General features: G+C 37.8%; 1 protein-coding gene across 1 annotated transcript in view; it reads left to right on the top strand.

The window, feature by feature from the left end:
* Positions 1-23,548, top strand: part of USH2A (usherin) — a 374,541-nt gene that overhangs the window by 305,620 nt on the left and 45,373 nt on the right. Inside the window, 3 exon segments of the mRNA XM_063152181.1 lie at positions 4,053-4,211; positions 4,853-5,015; positions 10,886-11,240. Of these exon segments, the coding sequence (XP_063008251.1) occupies positions 4,053-4,211; positions 4,853-5,015; positions 10,886-11,240 (677 nt within the window).

Genomic DNA, 23,548 nt, shown 5'->3' with positions numbered 1-23,548 from the left:
AGGATACTGGTTCATATATTAAAGATCATCTGGGTTAAAATATTTTCTTCTTCGTCATTTTATAACACTTTATCCACCTCCAGGTTTGCTTTCAGTTAGAATGACAGTTATTTGAAATCTGGATTCTTACTTTATTCTTCTTGGGATCAAACATGGCATTGAATACCATGTATTTGTCACAGCTTCCCCAACTAACTTGGTTTCTTGTGGTCTAGAAAATGGAACTTTTGATAAGCCATTGTCACATGCTCTCATTTTTGGTTTTTTTGAGTAAATTATTGTTTGCTCCACCTCTCTGTAGATAGGTTTTCAAGTTGAATATCCAAAGATTTGCGTCTTGCAAACAGTCAGCATCCCCAGCTGTTACAGTTTTCAGAGTCTTGGTGGGAATACTTGATGCAACCAGACTGAGACATCTGGATATTTGAAGCATAATGTAAATAGTTAATATCAGGAAGCCAAATAGATTGTTTTGTTTTGTGAATTTAAATATTAAAATATAAATTTAAAATAGATAATGTTTCAGTATTTGTTTCCTATAAGTGAAAAAGTTTTAGTTAATTTTGCTTTAATTGTGATCTGATTTCACATCACAGTAAAGTAATTTTCAGTAATTAACTTCAAACAGATTCTGGCTGACCAGTCTGTAAGTCTGTGCCTTTTTATCCCAAGTTTTAAGCATCCTGTGCTGCAAATTCTATTTTTGACCTATCCTAGTTTTGAAGTACACAGAGCCGTCAAACCTAATTTGCAGAATTTTGCACAGAATTGTCCATTAAATGTTATCCAAATATGCCCAGAAAAACCCAGGGTTTCATTTGATTGATTTGTCCCATTGCAAAATATGCACCTGCTGTGAAATGAAGTCACAGAGAAAAAAAAGTGGAATAATTTAACTTTTTTATTTGTAAAGATAATCAGGGTTTTTCTGATTACATCTTAACTTCATAAATGTTAAATAACCTATCAGCATCTAGTTGTTGTAAATTATGAAAAAGAGTATTGCTGGGAATATTAACCAACTAAATCCTTGTTCTTTAGTGAACATGAAAATGTGTTATGGCAGGTTGTCATTGTGCTCATGGTAACTTTGACACCAAATAACAAAACTGCCATTTGCATTTAGGGTAAATTGGTTCACTTGTGCTTTTACGGTTCCTTTTATTCTGACATAAATTTATGAACTCTGGAACTAACCAAGTCGTGTGGTTTCCCAGATGACTTTAACAAATATGCCCATTTCATTTCCTTCAGTCATCAGAGCACATGAGGTAGTGGTTTCAGACTGGCTGCAGATGCTGAAGGCTGTTCTGAGCAAAAGGGGTTTTTTACAAGATTCTGTGTTGTAAGAATATATATTACAATTTTTCAGATTAGGAGGTGATCCTTTGATCTTTATAGTCAATGAATTTGATCAAAGTGTAGAAAGATTCCATTGGACATTGGAATTTTTCAGGATGCTTATGTGATTTTATTTAAAATTTCATTTTCTCTTCTTGAGAATATTTTTTCTCCCGAGCATATTTACTATTGGTATCATTCCTAATATAGTGCAAAATTTATCAGATTTTTAAGATTTAGTGTTTCAGGTGTGAGGTTTTTTTTAATAATTTGTGATATGGACTGAACACTGTCCAACATTGTTGGATAGGTCATTTATTTTGAAATAGGTGTCCTTTGCTGCATACTGATGGCTGGATTCAGATGTCCTTGTTTGTATTTAATCTTCCTTGGGAAATCAAGCATTCTGAATAGTTTCAATTTCAAAGGTTTCTAGTGATTTTTGCCTAGAATAAATGCCCTGATGAGATGCAAAAAACTGAATTATATCACTCTCATAAAGGAATGGGTTTTTCTAGCTGAAATGTCTGGTCAGTTTTCAGGAGTGGAAAAGAAGGGGACCTTAACTAGGAGATTAAATAAAGGTTTCTATTGGTGTGTTCTGTACCATTTCAAACTCTTTCAGATATTCTATTGTATACTTTATAGACCCTCCAATTATAGTGTGGAAATACTACTACTAATAATAATAGTAATAATAATAATTATTTGTCTTTAACACTACATTTTTAATTACTGGAAAAATTTTACACTGCAAACTCAAGTGCACTCTTCTGGAGCATTTTGTCTTCCATATATGAGGCAAAAAATAATTTTCTTTGAGGCAAAACTAGTCTACCTCAAGATCATCTCTCAGAGGTTTACTCTGTACCATTGTCCTTGATTTAGAAAGTTGTACTTCTGTTATTCCATTCCTAATTATTTTATCTTGGTATTTTTCTTGTAACTTTTACACTGAAGAAGGAAAATTTTACAGAGGAATTTCTGCTTTTTTTGTCTCTTTTCCCTTCACCTCTTCCAACAGTTCCTAACAACATCTTTGTTCTTCCTTTAAGTTGAGCAGTTGAATAAGATTGAAGTCATGGCTCTACTTCAGGGCTATTTTTCAGCTTTTTAGTGTAATGGCATTTTCTCTGTCTAGCATCGAGTCAGGCAGCTGCATGTTGTTTCTTTGGGATTTTTATATTCTGTTTTTCTTATGAGAATTGTAAAAACATGGTGTTTCAAAGATTTTTCTGATCTTTCAAAGTACATCAGTTGTTCATAGTACCAGGACTAAACTTGAAATCTCTGATTTCTTGCAAACTTCTGGTTTTTAGTTATACATATTCACATACATACTTAGCTAAAAAAAAACCCATCTAACAGATGCACAACAGTGGAAAAAAGTGTTCTTTGTAACTTCAGCGTAGTAGTATCAACGTAGATGCTTTATCAGAAAAGGGCCAAGATTGTAATTAGGAGGAAAGCTGAGTTGTTTTCCAAAGTCAAAAAAGGAAGGAATCTCAAGGTCTGGACAAGTCTCAGAACTGCTCACAGGCATCTGGTCCTTGTTGCAGTCACAAAGACATCTCTGTGACATCTAAAGTAGGTGTTGTGTTGAAAGAGAAATGTGATTTTACTGATCAGATATATCTTGACTCATCTCAGAAATGAACCTTGTCTGGTCTGTACTCCATCCTTTCTTAAGGCTGTTCCTTATGTGACTGCAGAATGAAGGAAACACACTTAAAACAAACTCTTCTTTGGTTGTTCTCTTGGTTTTATGAAACTGCTGCTGTCTGCACAGACCAGTCAACAGTGGACAAAAATTAAAAAACCTAGAGCCTATTTCCTAAAAATATATTACTGCTCAAGGGAACCAAAAATCAAACAAAACCACCAAACAATCAAACAGAACTCTTAGAAGTGTCATGTGGAAGAAATGAGAAGATCCAGGAACATCTGTCTGTTGTTCTAAAGGGATGGTATATGGCTTAGCTTGTAATCTTCTGAAGGAATTGAGTTTTTCAAGAGATCTGGAAAATTAAGGACAGCATGGGGATAGGAATAGATGGGGAAAATATTTGAACTCGAATACTAAAAAATGAAAGGGTTTTTTTAACAAAAACTGAAGAGTTTGTTTTTACATCATTTAAAATTATATGTTTCTTGTATTCAAATACTAAAAGATGAAAGGGGTTTTTTTTTTAACAAAAACTGAAGATTTTGTTTGTACATAATTTAAAATTATATGTTTCTTGGCTCAAGCTATTGTATTGTACTCCACTGGTGAAGCGGGCTAAGAACCTACACTCAGCCACTGCTGTTGGGCTAAAAAGGCACAATTTGCTGAATGGTTGCAATTCACTTGTTTGATCATATGACTATTCAAACATTAGTAGCTGTTACTCCTCCAAAATACATAAAAGCTGCCTGGTTCCAAGTCATAAGGTCGGTCTTCCCAGAAGTGGCAATTGCAAAACAGGCATTGACTGAACTGAATTTTGATTCTTACCTAAGAACCATAATGTCTGTTTTCCACTTGCAATCTGCAGATGGATCTGTTTCAGTTTATATTTAAATGATTGTAGTTTTCAAAGAAGCAGTAGGGAAAACCTCCAGAGGGGGCTTACGTTTAAAATTGCATGTGATGAATTGGCTCTTTGAAGTTGTCCTGCACTGTTGTTAGTGTTTCAGATAATCACTGGTTCCTCTCTGTTTCACAACAGGGATATTTGTTGTCAATGTGCCTTTGGAATACAACATCCTGCTAAATGCGAGCAGTCCCACTCTGCTGGTGAAGCCGGTAGGACGCGCACATTTTGCCTTTGTCGATGGCCTGGATCCCTACACCCTGTATGAGATAAGAATACAAGCATGCCAGAGTGGTAAGGCAATTTAAAACACTCATCTGTGTGGCTGGAAGGGATTTTGCAGGTAGATGCAACTCTGCAAAACAGATGAAATTCTTTACATTGGAGTCAAATGTTTGCCTAGTAAAAAGAAGGCCTAGCACTGAATGAAGCATTAAATATTTCTCCATGTATCATGCGTGTACTTCTCCATGTATCATGAATATATCAAATGGAGGTTTAAAATATGTATTTTAGATTATATGTGCCACTTTATTAAAAGCTCTTCACAAGCAGCTTAAAGATCTTTGAAAAAGGATGTACAGAACTGAATCAGTTCTGTAATTACTCACCAACAAGAAGTGATGATCATAAAGACAGGAGAGAAGATCCCAGAAATTAGAAATTCCCTGTCTTTGATGGAAATTTTCAAAAACTTATTGAGATAAGTATTTCTAAAATGACAATTTTGAACCAATTTGCCCCTCACTCACACTGCTCTAAATCAGGAGTAATTCATCAGTAGAGTTGTGGTAATTTAAATGAGTATTTAACAATGAAATGAGGTGAAATGAGAATTTCCACCAGCAGCTTCTTTACTTGACATTCATTTGATTATAATGTATGTTTTGTTGAGGAAAAAAGTCTTATCCCTACACAAATGTCTGTTTCTGTAGGTGGGTGTGGCGTGGGTGGTCAGACATATGCAAGAACTGCTGAAGCACCTCCCAGAGAACTGAGCCCACCTGTTGTTAAAGCAATTGGACCTGCACTCATAGAAGTGAAATGGGCACCACCCAGGAAACCAAATGGCATCATTACTAACTACTTTATCTACAGGTAAATGTGCTTATCACCTCAGATTCTTAGTCCTACTTAACAGTTCCTTTTTTTATTCTTTGATTTTTTTGGGAGGTTAAAAAAAAGTGTAGAAGTATATTTGAAACAATATGTATATATTACCTTTCAAATGCTAAGGTAAGAAGCTGATCCATGAATGGCCATGTTAGGAATAGGAACTCAAACAAGAATCATATTCCTGAACTACAAATGACAAAAAAGCATGTGGAAATATATTTAAAATTCAAAGGAACAAAAAAAATCTTAGGAAAAGTTTGTAGGATAGATACTTGTACTGTGCTTACCAGGGCCACTAGGTACAAACTTCACTATTCTCTGACAGACAGTTGAGAATTTTGTAATAGAAAGAGGAGTAATTCACCAATTCTGAGACTTTCAAGAGCAGAAAAAGGTATCTAGGTTTCTAAAACAGATCAATTTTCCAGGATAAATTATGTTCCTACGTAAGTAATCTGGACAGTGATTACAGTGCATCTGTTTATGTACCTTGGTGTTTGTATTCATCTGCCCTGTGTTGGTTGTTGCCTGATGCTTTCTCACTTGCTATGAGGAGTTTCCTAAGCCCTGTGTGAGGATTTTTCTGTACAGATAGCAATGTTCTGGGCAGTATGAAACTAGCAGAGCACTGATCTCTGCTGTGCCTGTTGAGCCTTTGTTAAAAGCTCACTGCAGCGACCGTCTTGAATGGCTTCAGAAGTCAGAGAATATAAAACTCGAGCTCTATATTTGAGAGGGATTTAAACTCTAAAGTTCCTGGGTTTTCCAATTCTTAAGTATGTGTGGCAAACACATGCTGGGTTGATCCTAACTTCCCACAAAGAGTTTGGGACTTTTTTATTATATTAGAGGTGTGACTGAGAAGACAGGAAATCCAATTACCTTTTGGAATCCTCAGTGATAATTAATATAAATTCATTCAAAGACGTTAGTGGTCTCTAAAAATTCCTGCTGTCTTGAAATACCCTTTTGTTTGCCTTTTTTTAATTGTCTGATCAAAACCCCAAGTCCCTCCCCTGCATAAAGAGGAATAAAGTGTATGTTATAGCCCAAGACATGTCTTCACTCTGTTGGTTTTGTAAATAAAGCTGATGATTACTGCTGCTATTCCATGGCAACCATAGAAAGGGAAAACAGGAAATATAATGCAGAAAGCCTGCTTCAGTGAAAAATACTGTAAATTGAATTTGACAGCATTTGATGGCATTTGATTATTCTAGTCACAGCCAAACAATGATATAAAGAGTAATATGAAACAGAATGTGTTACTGCCTAGCAGACTCAAAAGCAATAAACCTTCCTCCAATGTGACACAATCACTTCACAATCATAATTGTAGCCTGTTTGATACCTCTGAGTACAGCAGAAGGGCACTGACTGACATAGATACATTTTGTTTTTTATTTAAAGTGAAATGAAAATGGCGCACTGGGGCTCCAGATACAATCGGTATATTCACCTACATAGGCATGAATCACTTGGCAGTTATTTCAGCTGAAGTTTAAATGTGCTTAGACAACAACAATATCAAATCTTTCTCAGATAGCTGCAAAAAAATCAGAAATGGGATGTAAGCACATAGTTCTTTTTCATTTTGTAGCCACACATGGCCTTACATTGTTATAGCAGCAAGACTGCAGTATTTCTATGGGAGGTTATGGAATGTAATTTCTTCTTCAGTATGTGCCTCTTCCTTACTGCATCACCACCAAAATAAATTCATTTAACTCAAAACCTGGGATGCTTGGGGACCTAGTGTGTGTGTGCAGATCTCTGCATTAAAGTGGCAGGTCTCATGCTTTCCTCTAGCATCATAAAACTACTCCCAAGTTTGCAGCCATTTTGCTAGAAACCAAAAATTTAAATGTTATTTTATAATAGAGAAGATGGTGATAGTTTCTTTGATTATTAAAGTGTCTTTAAACACAGATGTGAGGCTTTTAAATTTTTCTAACAAGGACCACAACTTAGAAGAGTTTATGAACAAGAAAAGATCTGGTTCATGAGATAATCATCTAATCTTGTTCTGTTCCAATTCGTCATGACATAACATTGCTCTGCCAACCTCAGAAGTTGCTACTCTGAAAAAAAATATTATGAAAATAGATTATATATATATTTGTTGCTGCATTTTAGTAAGTTGTAGGTCACATGAGCTAATGGTACTGCTTTCTGTTGATTAACAGGATGCACTGTATAGGAGACACATGAGGTGGCCCTTACAGACATAATGCCTGTAAAAGTAGAAGTATTTTGGTTGGTTACTTCCTTAAGGGAGTGTCTGAATTTTTTTGTCAAACTGTCTATGTCCTGCCCAATAAGATTATATTATTTAGTGTACATTTGTGAGATTGAAATGTAGCTCTCATTAGCTAAGCAGTCGTGGTGGTGAAAATGTAGCAGAAAAATCAAAAGGCAATTTAAGACAGAAGACATGTCTCAGTGGCTGTTGTAACTTGCAGTGGAGAGGCTTCCAGACTGACTCTTTATGATTAATTCATTGCTTAATTGTATACCCTTAACCATGAGTTGTACCCAAGACAGTGTCCAAGGAACATATGTTACAGGATGGTTTAATGTAGGAATCCCTATGGATGGTTATGTCATTGAATATGAGAACTCCTGAAGGCATTTATTTATACCTGTAATTGATCTAATACCCAATATAAACTAGTATATTACATGCAATAACTTCAAATTCCTTCTATTTTTTTTTTTTGCATCAGAACTCATGTTTTTAAAAAATACCCCAAAATATGAAAGCTACATTAGTGTAGATTGGTTGAATACAAATGTAAGTAAGGTTTCTTTTTTTAATTAAATGTGAAACTGCAGAGGGGGAGCATTGCTAATATGTTGCATTGTTCCCCCACATTTGACAGCGTGATTCCCTGATTGTTTGAATTTTACCCCAAGACTTGTCAGCGTTCCTAAAATTAACTCACTCTTAAGGAAAGCAGCGGGCACTGCTAAAACATGTAATTTGGTTGTATGGTGAAAGGTAAACATGTGAGGAATAATTCTGGTTTGACCCTGGAGACCTGGGGGATTCGCCGCTGCCGCACACGCAGGGAAGCCGAGGGGCGAGCGCTGCAGTCGGCGTTGCTGCAGCGCAGCTCTGGAGTTATCTGTCACAAAGGAGATTATATCCTCCTTGTGTCATCTGCCTCAGATTGGCACTGGGGCAGGGAGAATTTGCCCTTATAAAAATAACTATCTGAACATCTTCAAAATGAATGTAAGCAGCAAATCAGACTATGCAGATGAAGAGACGGCTTCCAGCTCCTGGAAATGTTATTCTCTCCTTTGCAGCTCATTGTACACAAGAAATACTTCCAGTTAAATGAGCAGCTGAATCTTAAATCTTAAAACGATTGAAATGATTACAGATTGTTCAACCACTTCTGTTCAAAGTTTATTCATACATGAAGATATTCTGGTTTTTAGCACTACAGATGGAACCATTTACCTAACCATAAGTTTCATTCATTAAATATTCAGCAGTAATAAGATCTAAATACTTAACCAGGCTACATTGTACAGCTTTGCCTGTGAATCAGCTTACAGTTGGTGGCATATTTGATCATTCAGCGTGAAAAAACTGTTTATCACAGAGTGTAGAATATTTATAAAACATAAATTTATGTATTTATTTGAGTCCCATACTGTTTGGTCAGCAAGACACATTAAATGTGACTTTCTTGCATTAAAATGTACTCTCTTTTCCCTTATTTACAGAGATTTTTTTAGACATGTTTTTGGGTACACAGAAAAAAGACTATATTTTTAGGTGCAGGAGAAAGATGTAGTAATGATTCACCTTTCAAAATTATGTGTCTTGCATTACGTCAGTGAACAGCATCCAAGGGAGAGGTCTGCAGGAGGCTTAACTTGCCATTATAATAGAGCATGGGCAATTGTATCAAAAACTGTTACTGGAATTTTGGAGACAATGGGAAATTTTGGACCCTGAATTTTACAGACAGACCAAGAATTTCTAGGGAATCTTTCCTGCTTCTTCTATCTGCCAGTCTTCGCCCAGTTTTGCCAACCAACCCTCAGTAACAACATATCTTACAATTTGCCTGTTTCACTATGACAGAGATATTGTACCTCAACACTCTTCTTCTTTTTTTTTTTTTAATCACACTTTAACATATCCAGTGTTAAACATAACAGTGTCCATATAATCTGCTTATCTCAGAATTTAGCAAAACTTATTCAGTTTCGTATGAGAAAATAATGTCTTCGTTCCTGCCTTATATATGCATATACACAAAGGATGAATAAACAGCTGTGTACACACTTGCATTCATTATGTTATTCATATTTGCATGCTAATACCTGGGAATATATTATTACAAGCAGCTAATATTATCAGTTTTAAAACATCAATGCTTTTTTATTATTACATTAATTCCTGGTTTGATCTAACAAGATAAAATCCTATAGCATTCTTTGAAACACAGATTTTTCTCTTGCCAAATAAATGTTCTTCAACTTCTGGTGTGTGTGTAGTGATGATGACACCCAGTAGCCAGACAAACCAATTTTACTTCTGCAAATTTGCCCTACTTGCAATAAAAGTGGCAGATAATGTAATTTGGATTTTTGTTGTTGGCATGGAGGGTGAAAGTGCTTTTATGTTCTGCAAAAGCCAAGTTTCCTGTGAAGAGTAGGGGAAATACTTAAATTCATGTGCAGTACAGCCCAGACATCACTGAGATTTATCACACTGTTTAAATGTAACCAACTTAATTTCACACAAACGTTTCTATGCCAAGTGAAAGAATTGATTTGATAACTCTGTTTTGAAGATGAGTACTCAGCTTATTAAAACTGCTGTAAATTATATAGAAGAAGGGGGCATATTACAAAGGGGCTGAGGATCATCTACAATCTCTGGTACTCAGGATAACACCAGGTCCAAGGCAAGCATATCTGCAGTAGTAATGCTATATATATACACATATATATGTGTGTGTGCATCTATGTATACATATATGTACATATGCGCAAAAAGAAAAACCCATTGTGCCAAAAACCAATAAAGTGAATTTTCTTCATGTATCTTAGGTTTGCATTTTTAAACAAAAACAGTGTTGGAAAAAATGTATTGTTTATTACAAAAAACATTATGTGTGATATTTTAATGAGGTTTGGTGGTGGAGCTGCAAATTTAGCTAAGTTTAGGCACAAGGGATTACTTATTCAATTTGCAAGAAACAATGGGATATTTAGTGTGAGAAAATCAGATTTTGAAAGTGCACAGCTTTTGTTTTGAGGGCATGATAGAATACTTATCCCTTATTCACTAGATAACATTTTTCTCCAGTAAGCTGGTCACAATTTTTCAATAAATTAGGGATTCTGAGGTAAGTACCTCAGTAAATAAATTGATTTTCAGAAATGCTGAAAACTTGCATCCATATTTCAATTTAAGTTATTGCTCAGCAAATAGAGATAGATTTAAAATTTCATGTTCTAATTTCTGAAAGTCTCATTTGTGGTGTGTTCTATCCTAGAAGGACAACATGCTGTTGTGTTGCTGCTCTACTGCCCTGGACCGTGACAGCACACTTGTTTGCCATGTTTTATAGTATTTTTCTATATAAAGGAGAATCACTGATTGCCTCAAAAATCTCTTCTTCACTACTCAGAACCTAACACAAATTCAGGGAAATGCTTTTAAGATGCAAAGATAGGTAGTCAGTTCTTTGTGCATGTGTAATGTGAAATAATTTCTGTATTTTTCTGAGATACAAGCTGAACTTGGAACTTTAGGATTAACTATTATGTGACTGCTGAAGCAGTTTTCTATTTTAAACACACTGGTTTTGGTTTAATTCCAGACGTCCTGTGGGCAGTCAAGAAGAGCTGCTTTTGTTCATCTGGACTGAAGGACCTTTGGAATTCATTGATGCTTCCGATGCTCTCCAGCCTTTTACTCTCTATGAGTATCGTGCCAGATCTCAAAATTCCGTGGGCTCTGTGGACAGTTTGTGGGCTTCAGCCCAGACTCTGGAAGCTTCCCCCTGGGGCATGGGAGCCCCCTGGGCACAAGCCACGAGCGCGTACTCGGTGCGGCTGAACTGGAGCCAGCCGCTCTCCCCCAACGGGCTCATCTCTCTGTACCGAGTGGTCTACCAAGAAAAGCACAGCGACCCGACCCTCAGCAGCCCAGCTGTCACAGCTCTCACTGTAATGGTAAGAACTGGGCCACAAAACCAGTTTTAAGATGTTTCACTCTGCTTTGATCTCTGTTGCATTTTAAACTCTCCATTAACCCTGGTTAGAAAAGCAAGGTTTCCAGTTACCTGGTGTTTCGTTGGCTTAAGTTTTGTGTTTGGCCCAACACAGACTGAAACATTTCATGCTAACATTTCATTGGATTTCTGGTAGAGGCAAGTAGATTACTCAAAAGCATGTATGTGTCATGCATTTGTCAGCCTTGCTCTGAAAATACCATCCTGAACTTTTTGTCTGATTGACAAAATAGTTTCACAGTACCTGCACAAAGAACAGCAATATCACTCCTCCTTGTATAGAATTAATTTTTTATTTCAGTTGGAATCATAAAGTGAATGAATTAATTAGTAATTACATAATTCATATATGCAACCCATTTGCATGTTTCCCTCATAATTCATCAGTAATAAGAGCAGTTCTACTTTTATTTCCAATTCATATACTTATATTGGAATGTTACTTTGCCCTGCTGATCTGTCTTTCCCTTAGCTTTCTTTTCATGTTTCTATTCAGTATGTGAAAGGACAGATTTGGACACATTGTTTTGTGAACTGACTAACAACATTGTGTAAACCAGTGACAGAAATGGTTGTGTTTTGTGCATTTACCACAAATGCACAAATGTTCCTCCCCCCTATATATTGCATTCTAGTCTTTCTATAGCAAGACAGTTTATAAATTATTGGACTGAACTGTTGTGTATTAGGACAGCTTGTGTACTTTATTGTCTTCTGAAAAGAAATTTTAAAAGTTTAAGGAGGTTGTAGTAAAGTTTGGTTTCCTCAGCAGTGCCACCTCAAGTTCATAAACCTAGAATCTCCGTAGTCCATGGTAGTTTTGAATAACACCAGAAATCCCCTAAATTCTTTATTATCCCAATTTTGAAGTATGTGGTTGGAAATTCAAGTAAGATCCCAAAACGCTTTCTCTGGAATACTCAGTAGTAACCTTTGAGTAACTTCCTCAGCCAAATCTCCACATGACACAGTGGAAGAAGTTTCCAGCTTGCTAATCTTACATACCCTTGATCATAGAGTTTCAGACCAGTTTTGTGTCTAATCCTAAATGGATTCAGTTTGTAATATTTTTTTTTCTGAAAAGGAGAACAGTTTCTGAACTGAGTTATAGGAATAATATACTTTTGCCTTCTGAAGCAGTTGCATTCACATTGCACAGCATGCCAGGTTTAAAAAAGTATATTGGGATTATAAAGTTCAGTGGCATTTTGGTGCTTAGCTCCCTTTACTTCTTGTAAGAAAAATTACCACCATCATAATTGTAATGATGCACCTAAGATTTTAAAACCAGTGAAAAGCCAGGGCTTCTCCTGTTGCTCTGCTTCAGCAGCATGCAGTGTTCTGAGCATCAGAATTGACCTGGCTGGTCATGCATTGCAATGTCTTCTAAGCATGCCAACAACAACAGAAACTGTCCAAGATGGTTGTACTGTGGGCAATAAAACCTAACAAAATGGTATTTTAAATAATGTTGCTACAGTGTGTTTCTTTAACAGCATCAGTTAAAAGCCTTTTAGATTAACAAGCTATTATTTACTGAATTAGTATTTTCCTGGCTCCAAAATCCTTTATTTTCCCCAAACAGTATCCTGAATCAAAATTACATTCTGGCAGCATATGTATAGCTGTTCTAGTAGCAATGCAGCAAAGCTGGCTTGTATGGTTTTCTACTGTCCTTTGTCTTGAACATGGGTCAATTATGGTATTTGCTACCCATTTTTATTTAAAATATTATACTACCCTTTGGGGACAAATCTTTTTGCACATCTGCTCCATCAGTTGCACTTACTTGAAACTGTTGCAGCTGCATTAACTGAGTGGAATTGTTGCTGATTTATACAAAGGACCTGAGATCCTACCTCTTCTGAATATAGCAGAACAGCTAAAGCTTTGAATTAAAGATATTGACAACATGCATGGAGTCATGTTATCAAAGATATCTGCAGGAGGTTAGGTCAATTATCCCAGCAGGCAAAAACCTGGACACCAACTTTTAAAGTTAGAAACGCTTCAAAATAGAATTTTATCATGAAATTGCTGATATACCCTTAACTTCAGCTTTGTGAATGAGATACTTTAATTAAAATGTAATTTTATTGAAGGAACTAGAATTCCAATGATTAAACTTCTGCCCCTTTAAAATATAGCCTTCATGGTACTAGGCTAAATCATTTAATCTCCTAAAGCATCTCTATTGGAGCTCCCTCATGGGATATGCCATTAGTCATTCTCTCTCACAAGCTTCCATGTTACAAGTAAGACTTAAAGTATTAAGAAAGCAATGAGTTTGGTCCTTTATTTAATCTGTTAGACTCCATTCTTATCCCATTAGATTATTCCAGGAAAAAACCCCAGTGCTAGAATGTCGGTGGCTGATCCCACCCTTGCGCTTCTTGGTTGCACCCTGGTTGCTTGCCCCAGGACATAAAGCTTGACCAAAACTTAGAGGAGAAATACAGTCCTTATGACACTGCAGGATACAAATTAAGCTTTTGCTAATGTCCCTGAAGACTGTTCTCATATAACAGCTTCATTTCCGTCCATTTCAGAGACAAATGAGAAGCATCTTTTCAAATGATTTAACAGACTTACCCTATACTTATCACTATACTTCCCCAAATCCAACTATTTATTCCCCATTAAGATATATTTGAGTTAATATGTCAAAGGTATGGCTGTCTGGTACCTTAAGGTTATGACCCATTGAAGTTGTACACTGCCTGTGGAGATAAAAATGAGAACTCAATTCTCAGAGGAAAAGCTGCTCCCCCTGAAATGAAAGGAGGGTGTCCTCACTGTTAGAAGCAAGTGACATACACATGAGCCATTTTGATCCTTCACAGTTAGGGAGCAGTGTCACCCATTTCCTTGGCTTGTTTGGCCAGGAGTGTAGTGACAGATGTTAGGTGACAGCAAGTTAAACTGACATTCTGGTTTATTTGCAGAGCAAAGTCAAGTCAAGACTGGTTACAGCAGCACAAGTGTCTCCCACAATGTCTTTGCAGTTCATTTTAACCCTCTAAAGCAGGAATCGTATTTAGTGTCTTGAAAGCATTAATATGAGTGTGTTTATAGGGGAAGGGATTTTCAGAAGGTTCTCATTTACAGAAATCTGCATTGAGTGCCTAGATTGTCAAAACAAGCTTCTCACTCTTGTAAACTTAGGACTTAAGCTTGTGAACAGAGAACCCAGAGCTGATTTCATTATAAAGCCAATGAGTGCCTGCCAGATGTCATCAAAGCATCACAGCTCTTTAACTTCTGTATTCCAAATGTTGCTGTGAGGTAGAACTCTTGGTAGGTTTGGACATTTCTTCATAGACATTTTGTGGGTCTGTAATGCTGTTTTTCCCATGGCAGCTATATCAAGTGTTGGGTTGTTTACTGGGAGCAGGAGAGTTCAAAGCCAGGAAGATGAGCAGAAAACCATAAAAATATGTAGCTGTTTGAAAACACTTGGAGAAAGAAAAGCATCCAGAGGGTTAAAAAGGAAAACTGCCTGTTACGGGCAGTGCCCACCAATTATTATTATTATGTAGAAGCAAGGTCTCAGTGTGTTAAATTCACCTCAGCCAAGTGTAGATCAAAGTACAACATGCTTTTTAGAGGATGCAAGAGATAAGTGTAAGCATTATAGGTCTTATTCCTGGGAAATCCTGCACCTGTGCACAGGTCTTCTCACAATGTGTTTTGCAATGTGAGGCACTCAGGCCAAACTTATCCTTAAAGGCTTTTTTTTTTTTTTGCATAACCATGCCAGCTTGGGGTGAAAAAAATTAATACATCTCTTAGCTGCTATCACTGCCCCAGCAAAGCCTCTGGTTTGGATGCAGCTGTGCTAACAGTTGAGAACACATATTGGCTTCCCTTGCATTATTTGGGGAGATGGGATATAACTGCACTGGCCAAGCTTCTCTTGGCAGGTGCTGTGACAGGGAAATCTGTAGACACAATGCAGAATAGCAGTAATAAAGACTTTGGTAGGAGGATGAAGCCTTGGCTAACATGATTGCGTTCTTATAAGCAGACAGAATTTTCATGCCAAATAAACTGCGTCAGAATATTAAGTATAGTTTACTTGTTAAAAACCTCCTTATCAAAAATAATATATCAGAAATATTTTTGAGTGGCCAGTACTGCCATATATTCATGCCTCCTATGCAGGATTTTACAGATATCTGGAATCATGCATCCAGAGTTAGTTTCTTTCTATTAATAACATTTAAAAATGCATAATACATTCATGTGTAGTCCTTCACTTCTCTTTCTTCATATAGACCCGTGAACATTTGGCAGCATTAGAGATGAGATACAACACAGTTACTAACTTCCTTGTACAGACTATTCAGTATTGCAGTATTTAGTAGTGTACATGGCAACATTCTCATAGAAGTAATGAAGATTGTTGCCACAAGAATAAGAAGAATATGTGCCAAGGAGAGGCACTGGTGAAACTTTTTTGTATATGCCTATTGCAGATGCCTGAGAAATTGGGCGCACCCTAAGAAAAGAGGATGAGTGCAAGTGAAGCAATCCCTGCACATGCCATAAATTCAGAAGATGTGCTACTAGCAATGAGTGAAAGCTGTAAACAGCAGTGGAGGGCAAAAGTTAATTAGGCTACTGTACTGGTGCTAGGCAGTGGAAAGTGGCCACCACCAGAAACAAGATGGCAGCTCAGCAGTGCCCTGGTGCAGCCAAAAGATCATCTCGTCAGCTCTGCAAGGGCTTATGGGTTAGGGGAAATCATACACAGATGACTAATTTTTTTATGGTTCACAGACGATCAAAGTGAAATTCAGCAGCTGTTCAGGACAACTGACCACTCTAACGGCTGTAATATAACCTGCTAAATAGAGAGGGAATTGCATGAGAGCAAGAGGTTAGCTGTGATTATCGGCAGGTGAGTGCTTTATTGAAGTTGAAAGACCATTAACATTGATGGAGTAATTATTTCAACTTGAAAGTAATTACCTTGATGGGTGATAACTTCTCCAGTGTTCCCAGATTTGATTGGACCAAACAATTGTGAACTCTTGAAGCCTAGAAAAATATTACAACAATACTGCAATGTTTAAATTACTGAAACCACTGTTAGAGTATTTTAATTATGCCTAACAGTGAAAAGGTTTTAATGTACAACAACTGGTGACCTCTCATGTATAGAGACATTTGCTTTCTAATTTCAATGAAATGATCCCCACCTACTATGTGTGTGCTGTATGTGATGGGTTTGCAAATGAATTGTTTGATTTAAATGCAGCTTTTAAGATTCAAAGCTTTGTTAGCACAGTTTCAGGAAGGGTTTGTACTGGAATTGCTCTAATTGTTTTATTTGCCAGGAAAGCCCAGTAATGTAAAATGCTTTCCATGTTTTAATCTCTAGACCTGTTAAGCTTATACAGGATGAATACAGGACAAGTGCTTCTTCACATTGAAGGCTGCTTTAAAAAAGTGTGCGAGGCAATCTGTGTCTCACAGATTCTGTTGTTTCCATGCTGCTGCAGAATATGCTGGATTTGGCACTACAGCTCTGTTTAAATAAGCATTTGGATTGGCACTATGATGCCCCTCCAGAAACTGATTAAGTGCTTCAGTAAGCCTCACCTATCAAGACAGACGTGTAGAATTGCCTAATTAGAGCAGAAAGGATGAGATGGATTGTTGCACAACTTTGATGATTTTAGAGTACCGTAGTAATAGAACTGGAGGGGAATGGTGAGAGAGAAAGAGAGAGGCTTCATCTCTTCTGTTTATACCATCCTTGCCGTGAACAAGGCCACTTCACTGTCTCCTGGATGTTTCCAGCAGCCACAGGAGCATAGCTTTAGACTCTGCTGGAACTCTGCCAGGAAGGAAAGAATCCTTGTGAATTAGGAAGGAAAGGTTTGTCTGGTGTCTGTGAGGTCTTAATATGTTGTCAGGCAACTGGTGATTTGAATTAGTGTTACATAGGTTACTGTAGGTTACAGCCAAGAACCATAACCTTACTGTAGGTTACAGCCAAGAAGTTTATTTCACTTCTTTTTTTCTTTCATGTTCTCTCCCTTATTCAGTGTGTTACATTAAGCTGACAGAATTTTGTCTTTCAATAAATTTTTGGACTAGCTAGAGGTAAAACCACTGATACAGTTATGTCTGACCACACCTAACCACACTCTAGATTGACTAGGCCAAAGTGCCTGGACCAATATGTAATTTCTTCTACAAATAAATTAGTTACCTCTTTGGGAAAGTCTGGTGTATTTTATCCTTGGGCTTCTCCTTGGGCAAGGTTCATTTCTCACCCATTGTACAGTCTTTTTTTGATGAGTGAAAGACATGTAGAGCTAAGTCTTTTGAAAAATATTTGTAATGGCTGTCTTCAGACACCTAACCTAGTTAAGAGCATGAAACCTCTACAGACCATGAAATGTTCAGGACATCTAAGGCGTGGACATTTACCATCCTTGGGCTGCAGCTGTTCACATGACTGCTTTCCTGAGGTCCGCTTGTGTGCTGCTACTGGTAAGTGTCAGTCAAAGAAAGTGGTTGATTTTTACACTGATTAATCAGCTTTCTTAACCCACACAATGGAATAATGCAGCTTGACAGGTTTAAAAGATGTTACTCTTGGCAGAAAGATGGTGGTGGGCAGCACTCTGGAAGTGGTAATCTTTACTGTGTGTGCACCTGCAGCCATGAGAGAATAGGGGACCACCCAAATGTTAAAGGCTGATGACTAAAATGAGATTGCACAAATGCTCCATATGCTGTTTCTCTATATATGTTTTTATATGTGCTTTTTGTTTATGCTTTTCTCTGTGATTTTTTCAGTTGTGAGAATAACATCAAACTAACCAGACAGTGTAGAAAAACACCACTGACAGAATGTTTTGTAATTTGTAAAAACCAAATAAACAAAACAGAAACCCCCACAAAGCTTCATCTTATTAAATATAATTTGTTAGGAATATGTAATATGAGGACATTCTTCCCTTTGTGCCCAGTTATGTGACTGCACTAAATCAGCTTTAAAAAGCAACATTTTAGCAAGCTGCAGATGCTTTTTCATTTATAAGTAGAAAATAAGAACGAAGAAGAAGGAAGAAATTTGTTGGGTAATATGTACAGCTGTTTTTCAAATTAGATATCTGTTTAAAAATGCTTAATTGGATTTGACTAGATTTTAATTCACATTTAACCAAGGTCCTTAAGTGGTTGTATCATGCAACTCCAAGATAACGCTCTTTGTTGGTGAAGTCATAGGGCAGCTTCCTAGAATCCCCAGGGTCGTGCCCAACAGTTAGAGATACAGGAATTCTTCAGCTGATAATTAGAAAGGCCAGTCCCCAGCCCCCATCCTACCCTCCAGCCCCACTTCCCTCCATAGATAAAGTCTTTTACTCAAATTGGCTGAGAAGTCTTATGTCACATGCTTGTATTTCATAGGGAATTTTAGCAAGGAAAGGGGAATTTTAATAAACAGAGAATCCTATTTTATTTTTTTTAAGGAAAAAAAGGCAGCAAAAGCAAGCCATAGGACTCATGGGAATTGGTAATATAGCATAGAGCCTCATACCACTGGGGACTCCCTTTGAATCTAATCCAGGTCTACAGTCACCAAAGTCATTCTCATCAAACAGCCGTGGGGTGTCCTACACAAGATAAGTTTAGTATTCTCAGCTGACCTCCTGTCCTTTCTCTTTACTGCTCCCTTTTGAATCCATTCCCATCACTCAGCTTCACAGCCTCATTCAAGCTCATCTCCCCTATGCTTGTTGCAGTTTCCCATTTTCTGCCTGCCAAGTGACCTCTCTCTCTCTCCTCTTTTCAGACTTCACAAAAAGCCCTGGAATGCATGTATAATATTGCCTATAATCTTGCCCCCTCTTTCTTTAGGGAGCAAGACCCTAATATCCGCATGGTGCTAGAAGATGAGTTTATCAACAGAAAGCTCTTTGGGAGTGGAAAGGGTGTCCGTCTGTTAATTTACAGCATTATATAAATATTATTTTTGAGACTGTAATATCAATTATGGTGAATAGGGGCCAGATGGCCTCTGTATCTAGAAAGCAGAATGGCAGTGTATTTTTAATGGACTTAAATGTTACTTTTTGACAGGAAGCTAATATTAAATTCTGTGGTTTAGGTGCATGTCAGGTGAGTATGGCTCTGAGTTTTGGTTTTTCTTAAAGTAATTAATAATGTCGTGCCTGGATACTTTTGCCCACTAAACCCTTTTCTGTGGTGGGGTCTTTGTTGCTGCTCTGGTTGTGGAGATTTTTTTTAAGGATGGTTATTGATCTCTTGCTGAGCTGAGATTTCAGTTTTATGCCAGATAGTTTGATTAATGGGTTGGTTTCTGTAAGTGGACTGAATGGGGATAGGAAGCACAAGCCGCTCATGCCGCCAACCCTAACTCCGTCAAGACGCATAGCTCATTATGAAACAGTTATCAAGTATACATGAAAAATTAATTGGGCTCAGTTTGATTCTGAAAAGGATCAGCTTTCTACTTGGCGGTCCCCCCAATCTTTCCAGATGTTGCACGCTAGCCCCTCGAGAAGCAGCGAAGGGAGATGTATTAATACATTGTATTGATTAGATCAAGACCCCTGACAGTTATTTGTAGAGATACCATCTGGCTGCTGTTCGAATTCCTTCACCAAAAACAGGACGTGACATGTTATTAATCTCAACTCTCTAAGTATAGACAGTTGCCTTTTCTGCTAAACCGCATTTTACCATTCCGTAGGAGATGGAGGCAGACCTGAAGGGTGCTGAAATTAAGGTTATTACACAAATTGAGCCATATGGTCCAAATATTTCAGCAAGAAAATTGCCAGGCAATAAAAATTGCTCCTGCCTTCCTAATGGTGTAAATTACAGTTTAACCATGGCTCTAATGATGTCCTTCTGCCGCGCTTAACTACTGTTACATGAAGGACATTGTTTTAAAAATATAAAAAACAAGTAAATGCCAGCAGCGTGTTTTACAATCTGTTAGTGTGTCATTAAGAACACTGTCAGAATTACATAAACATAATGGCAGGCAACCTAGCATACAAAAGAACGAGTATGGAAATAGAAAGTGTCTTGAAAACTCCTTTAGCTTTGTCAAGAGCCCTTTCCCTTCTGGAACTTTTCCAGTATGGGAAAATGTGGCTGCTTATTTATTCCAGTTCTCACACAGGCTGTGATGAAGACTTTGGAAACAGAAAAAAAGCCCCTGAATATTCCAATGCATTTTGAACAGGTGACAATGGAGGGGTGTAAATTTACTATCACATTATACTGTAGCTGTATATAAAGTTAACTGGGTATGAAAAAGAAATCCAAAATGTGGCTCTCATTTCAAAGTGTAGCATTCTTTTTATTCTTTTCAATTATAATGTGACTTTCTGTTATTCTTCAGATTGTTGGGAAAATTGCAGTGTATTAAAATGGTTTCAAAGCTCAAAAGCTCGGTGAGATTTTATTAACAGAGTTGGCAGTCTTAAAAATTAGTTTATTAAAAATAGCTGAAAAAAAAAACCAAAATGAAGGTAGTTATGCAGTCAGCAGGTGCATTACTGACTGATTCCGATGATTCATCATACATGGTAGGAATTAAATTGTAAATATATAAATTGAATAATTAGCCAATATGATTTCATTTCAAAAACAGTCATACAGCCACTAAGTTTGTGAAGGGAAAATTCTGAGATGGCAATTCAAAGAGGAAAAATCACAGAAGTTTATAATACATGCTGTTTGGAGTATTGAGTTTGACCCCTCATGCTTTATATCATGTGCAGATATTGATAGTTCATATATGTTTTACCTTTTGGTAGAACAGCCTAGCATAGCCATGTTCCCTGCTTGGGATGAGGCTGCCTGGGTGCACATCAGTGGTTCAGGGAATGTGCACTTGGGGCTCTCTGTTCCCCAGAGGGTGCTGGAAACCAGGGGGTCCCGAGTCCCGCTGCTGCCACCCCTGCCTCCCTTTGCTCTCCTCACTCTGGCTGTGCTGTGCCAGCAGAGCTGCTGCTGCTGCCCCCTCCCATGCCCCTTGGAGGGCAGGAACTTCTGCACCCTTGCATGGGCACCCAGTTCCTGCCGGGTCTTCAGGCCAGTCAAAATGCGTTTTGACAACATGGAAAGCACAACGGAGCAATGCCAGAGAGACGAGGGAAGGGAGATTGTGAGTTGGCTGTCTGGGCTGGCTGGCTGCTCTGAAGGAGCTGACAGGCAGTTCTGCTATTTGTCTTCAGACCTAGCACAGTTTCTGAATTGTGTGAAGATCTCATTTGTGTGTGGAGCAGGGAAAAGATGACAGGGGACTTTTAGTCTTGACAAATTTAAATTGAACCCAAACCAGACAGTTAATCAGATTCAATAAAGTTCGCAACAGTCTTTATATTTGTCCATCTTGCTTCTCAGTACCAGTACAATCACAAATGAAAACATCCAAACACAAGTAATTTGTAGTTGGTTGGTTGGTTGGTTGGCTGGTTGGTTGGTTGGTTGGTTGGTTGGTTGGTTGGTTGGTTGGTTGGTTGGTTGGTTGGTTGGTTTCCAAAGAAACAGAAGGCAAAAAAGAGTAGACTCTTGTGAGGATGGTAGTCTGAAAACTTATCTGCAATGTGTGGGAGTAGTTTACATATATAGTCTCCATTAGGAGGAAACAAAGTCCGATTTATGAGTTTATCCCCTCATAAATCACAAATATTTCTCTTAGCACCTTGAACTTTTTATCTGGCCAAAGCTACAGGAATGCAAATGACAAATGGGATCTGGAGCATCCAAGTGTATTAATACTCCACTCACAAGGACCCATGACAGATGGATTTTATTGTTTAACTGCAAAAACTTTATTGTATTCTCAAGTCTGTGTCTTTAGCATTCTTTAAAGAAAATCTCTTTGGTTTTTAAAGAAAGAGAGAGATTGGTACAGATGTCCCTCCATCAGCATCTGACAGGCCAGATGATTTGGAAAGGATATGCTTGTTGAACTGCTTTATGAGTGCCAAGAAAAACTATGAGCATGGAAAGCAGGTTTCTACCCATGAAGTGGAGGGCTTGCTGCCAAAGTTGCTGGTGGATTCAGGGAAATATTTCTCGCCATATTAGTAGGTGCCATGTTACAGCTTTTAGCATATCAAATATCACCTGTTACACCTCTGGCACCTTTAGGCTGCTCTACTCCTACTACCCAAACTGTGGAAACTGTTCCTTCTTCCCTTCTTTTTCCTTCACCAGCCTTCCTTCTTAGGAGCACAGTTTGAGGCCATGATGATACAGGAAGCAGGAATTTCCATCCGGAGGGTCTAGTAGAAAATAACTTCTGTGTTTTTCAGATTTATGTTAGGAACTTGTTTCTGTTTCCAGATACTCTGAGGGTCCTGCAGTCCTTACAGCAGGCAGGACTCTGCTTCAGTCAGGTAATGTCCTTTAAAGGTCTGGTATTAATGGAGGCTGTGTGGCTACACAGGCAAAGCTTTGGGAGACAGTCACGTAGATGACAGTCACTTAAGGCATCCTATGGCTGGCTCAAGAGCAGCAGCTGGATCTGCAGTAAAATCTCCTCAAGCCCTTTGGCTTTGCAGCTGTGGCTGCCTTCTTTGAACTCATCTACGGCTGTTCCACCCTCCTCTTTCATGGTAGCATGTTTGTCTTCTAAACAGTTCTTTGCCCACACCACCCTAAGGTGGAGATGATGTGGCTGCTGGGGTTTGATCCACCCCAGTGAGACCCCTGGAGTCTGTTGTCTCTGTGCCAAAAGGCACTGAGGAATAGTGTATTCACAATAGGAAGATGTACAGAGGTCCCAGGATCTAGTTGATGTACTGGGGCATAGCACAAATCATTACTTGTTTTGGTTCTGAATTTTGCTCCAAGTATTTTTCTAAGTCCATTTCCTGCAGGTTTGAATGCATCAATTTATTTTTTTCCAATCTAGAGCAGAGTTCCTAGTGTGAGACAAATATTCCATTCAGTGTGAAGATGCTACTCTAGTGGCTGCAAAAAAGAGACACCAATTTTACCATTGTCCCGTGAGATCGGAATTGCAAATGCACCTTTAATATTGCAAGGGAGTGAGGGAAGTGGACTCCTTGCAGTGATAAATTTTCTGTATTTTCACTATAAAGAAAACTTTCCACTGCACAAACAAAATGAATGAAACTTTGCAGAGCTCTTGTATTTCAACAGGCTTTAAAAAGGAATTAATGAGAAGTCAGAAGACATCTTCTCCTAGATGAAGTATTATTCTTGTCATTATGGTAT

This window comes from Melospiza melodia, chromosome 3 (genome assembly GCF_035770615.1).
Source record: "Melospiza melodia melodia isolate bMelMel2 chromosome 3, bMelMel2.pri, whole genome shotgun sequence".
NCBI lineage: Eukaryota > Metazoa > Chordata > Aves > Passeriformes > Passerellidae > Melospiza > Melospiza melodia.
This window is presented reverse-complemented; position numbering and strand designations above follow the sequence as displayed.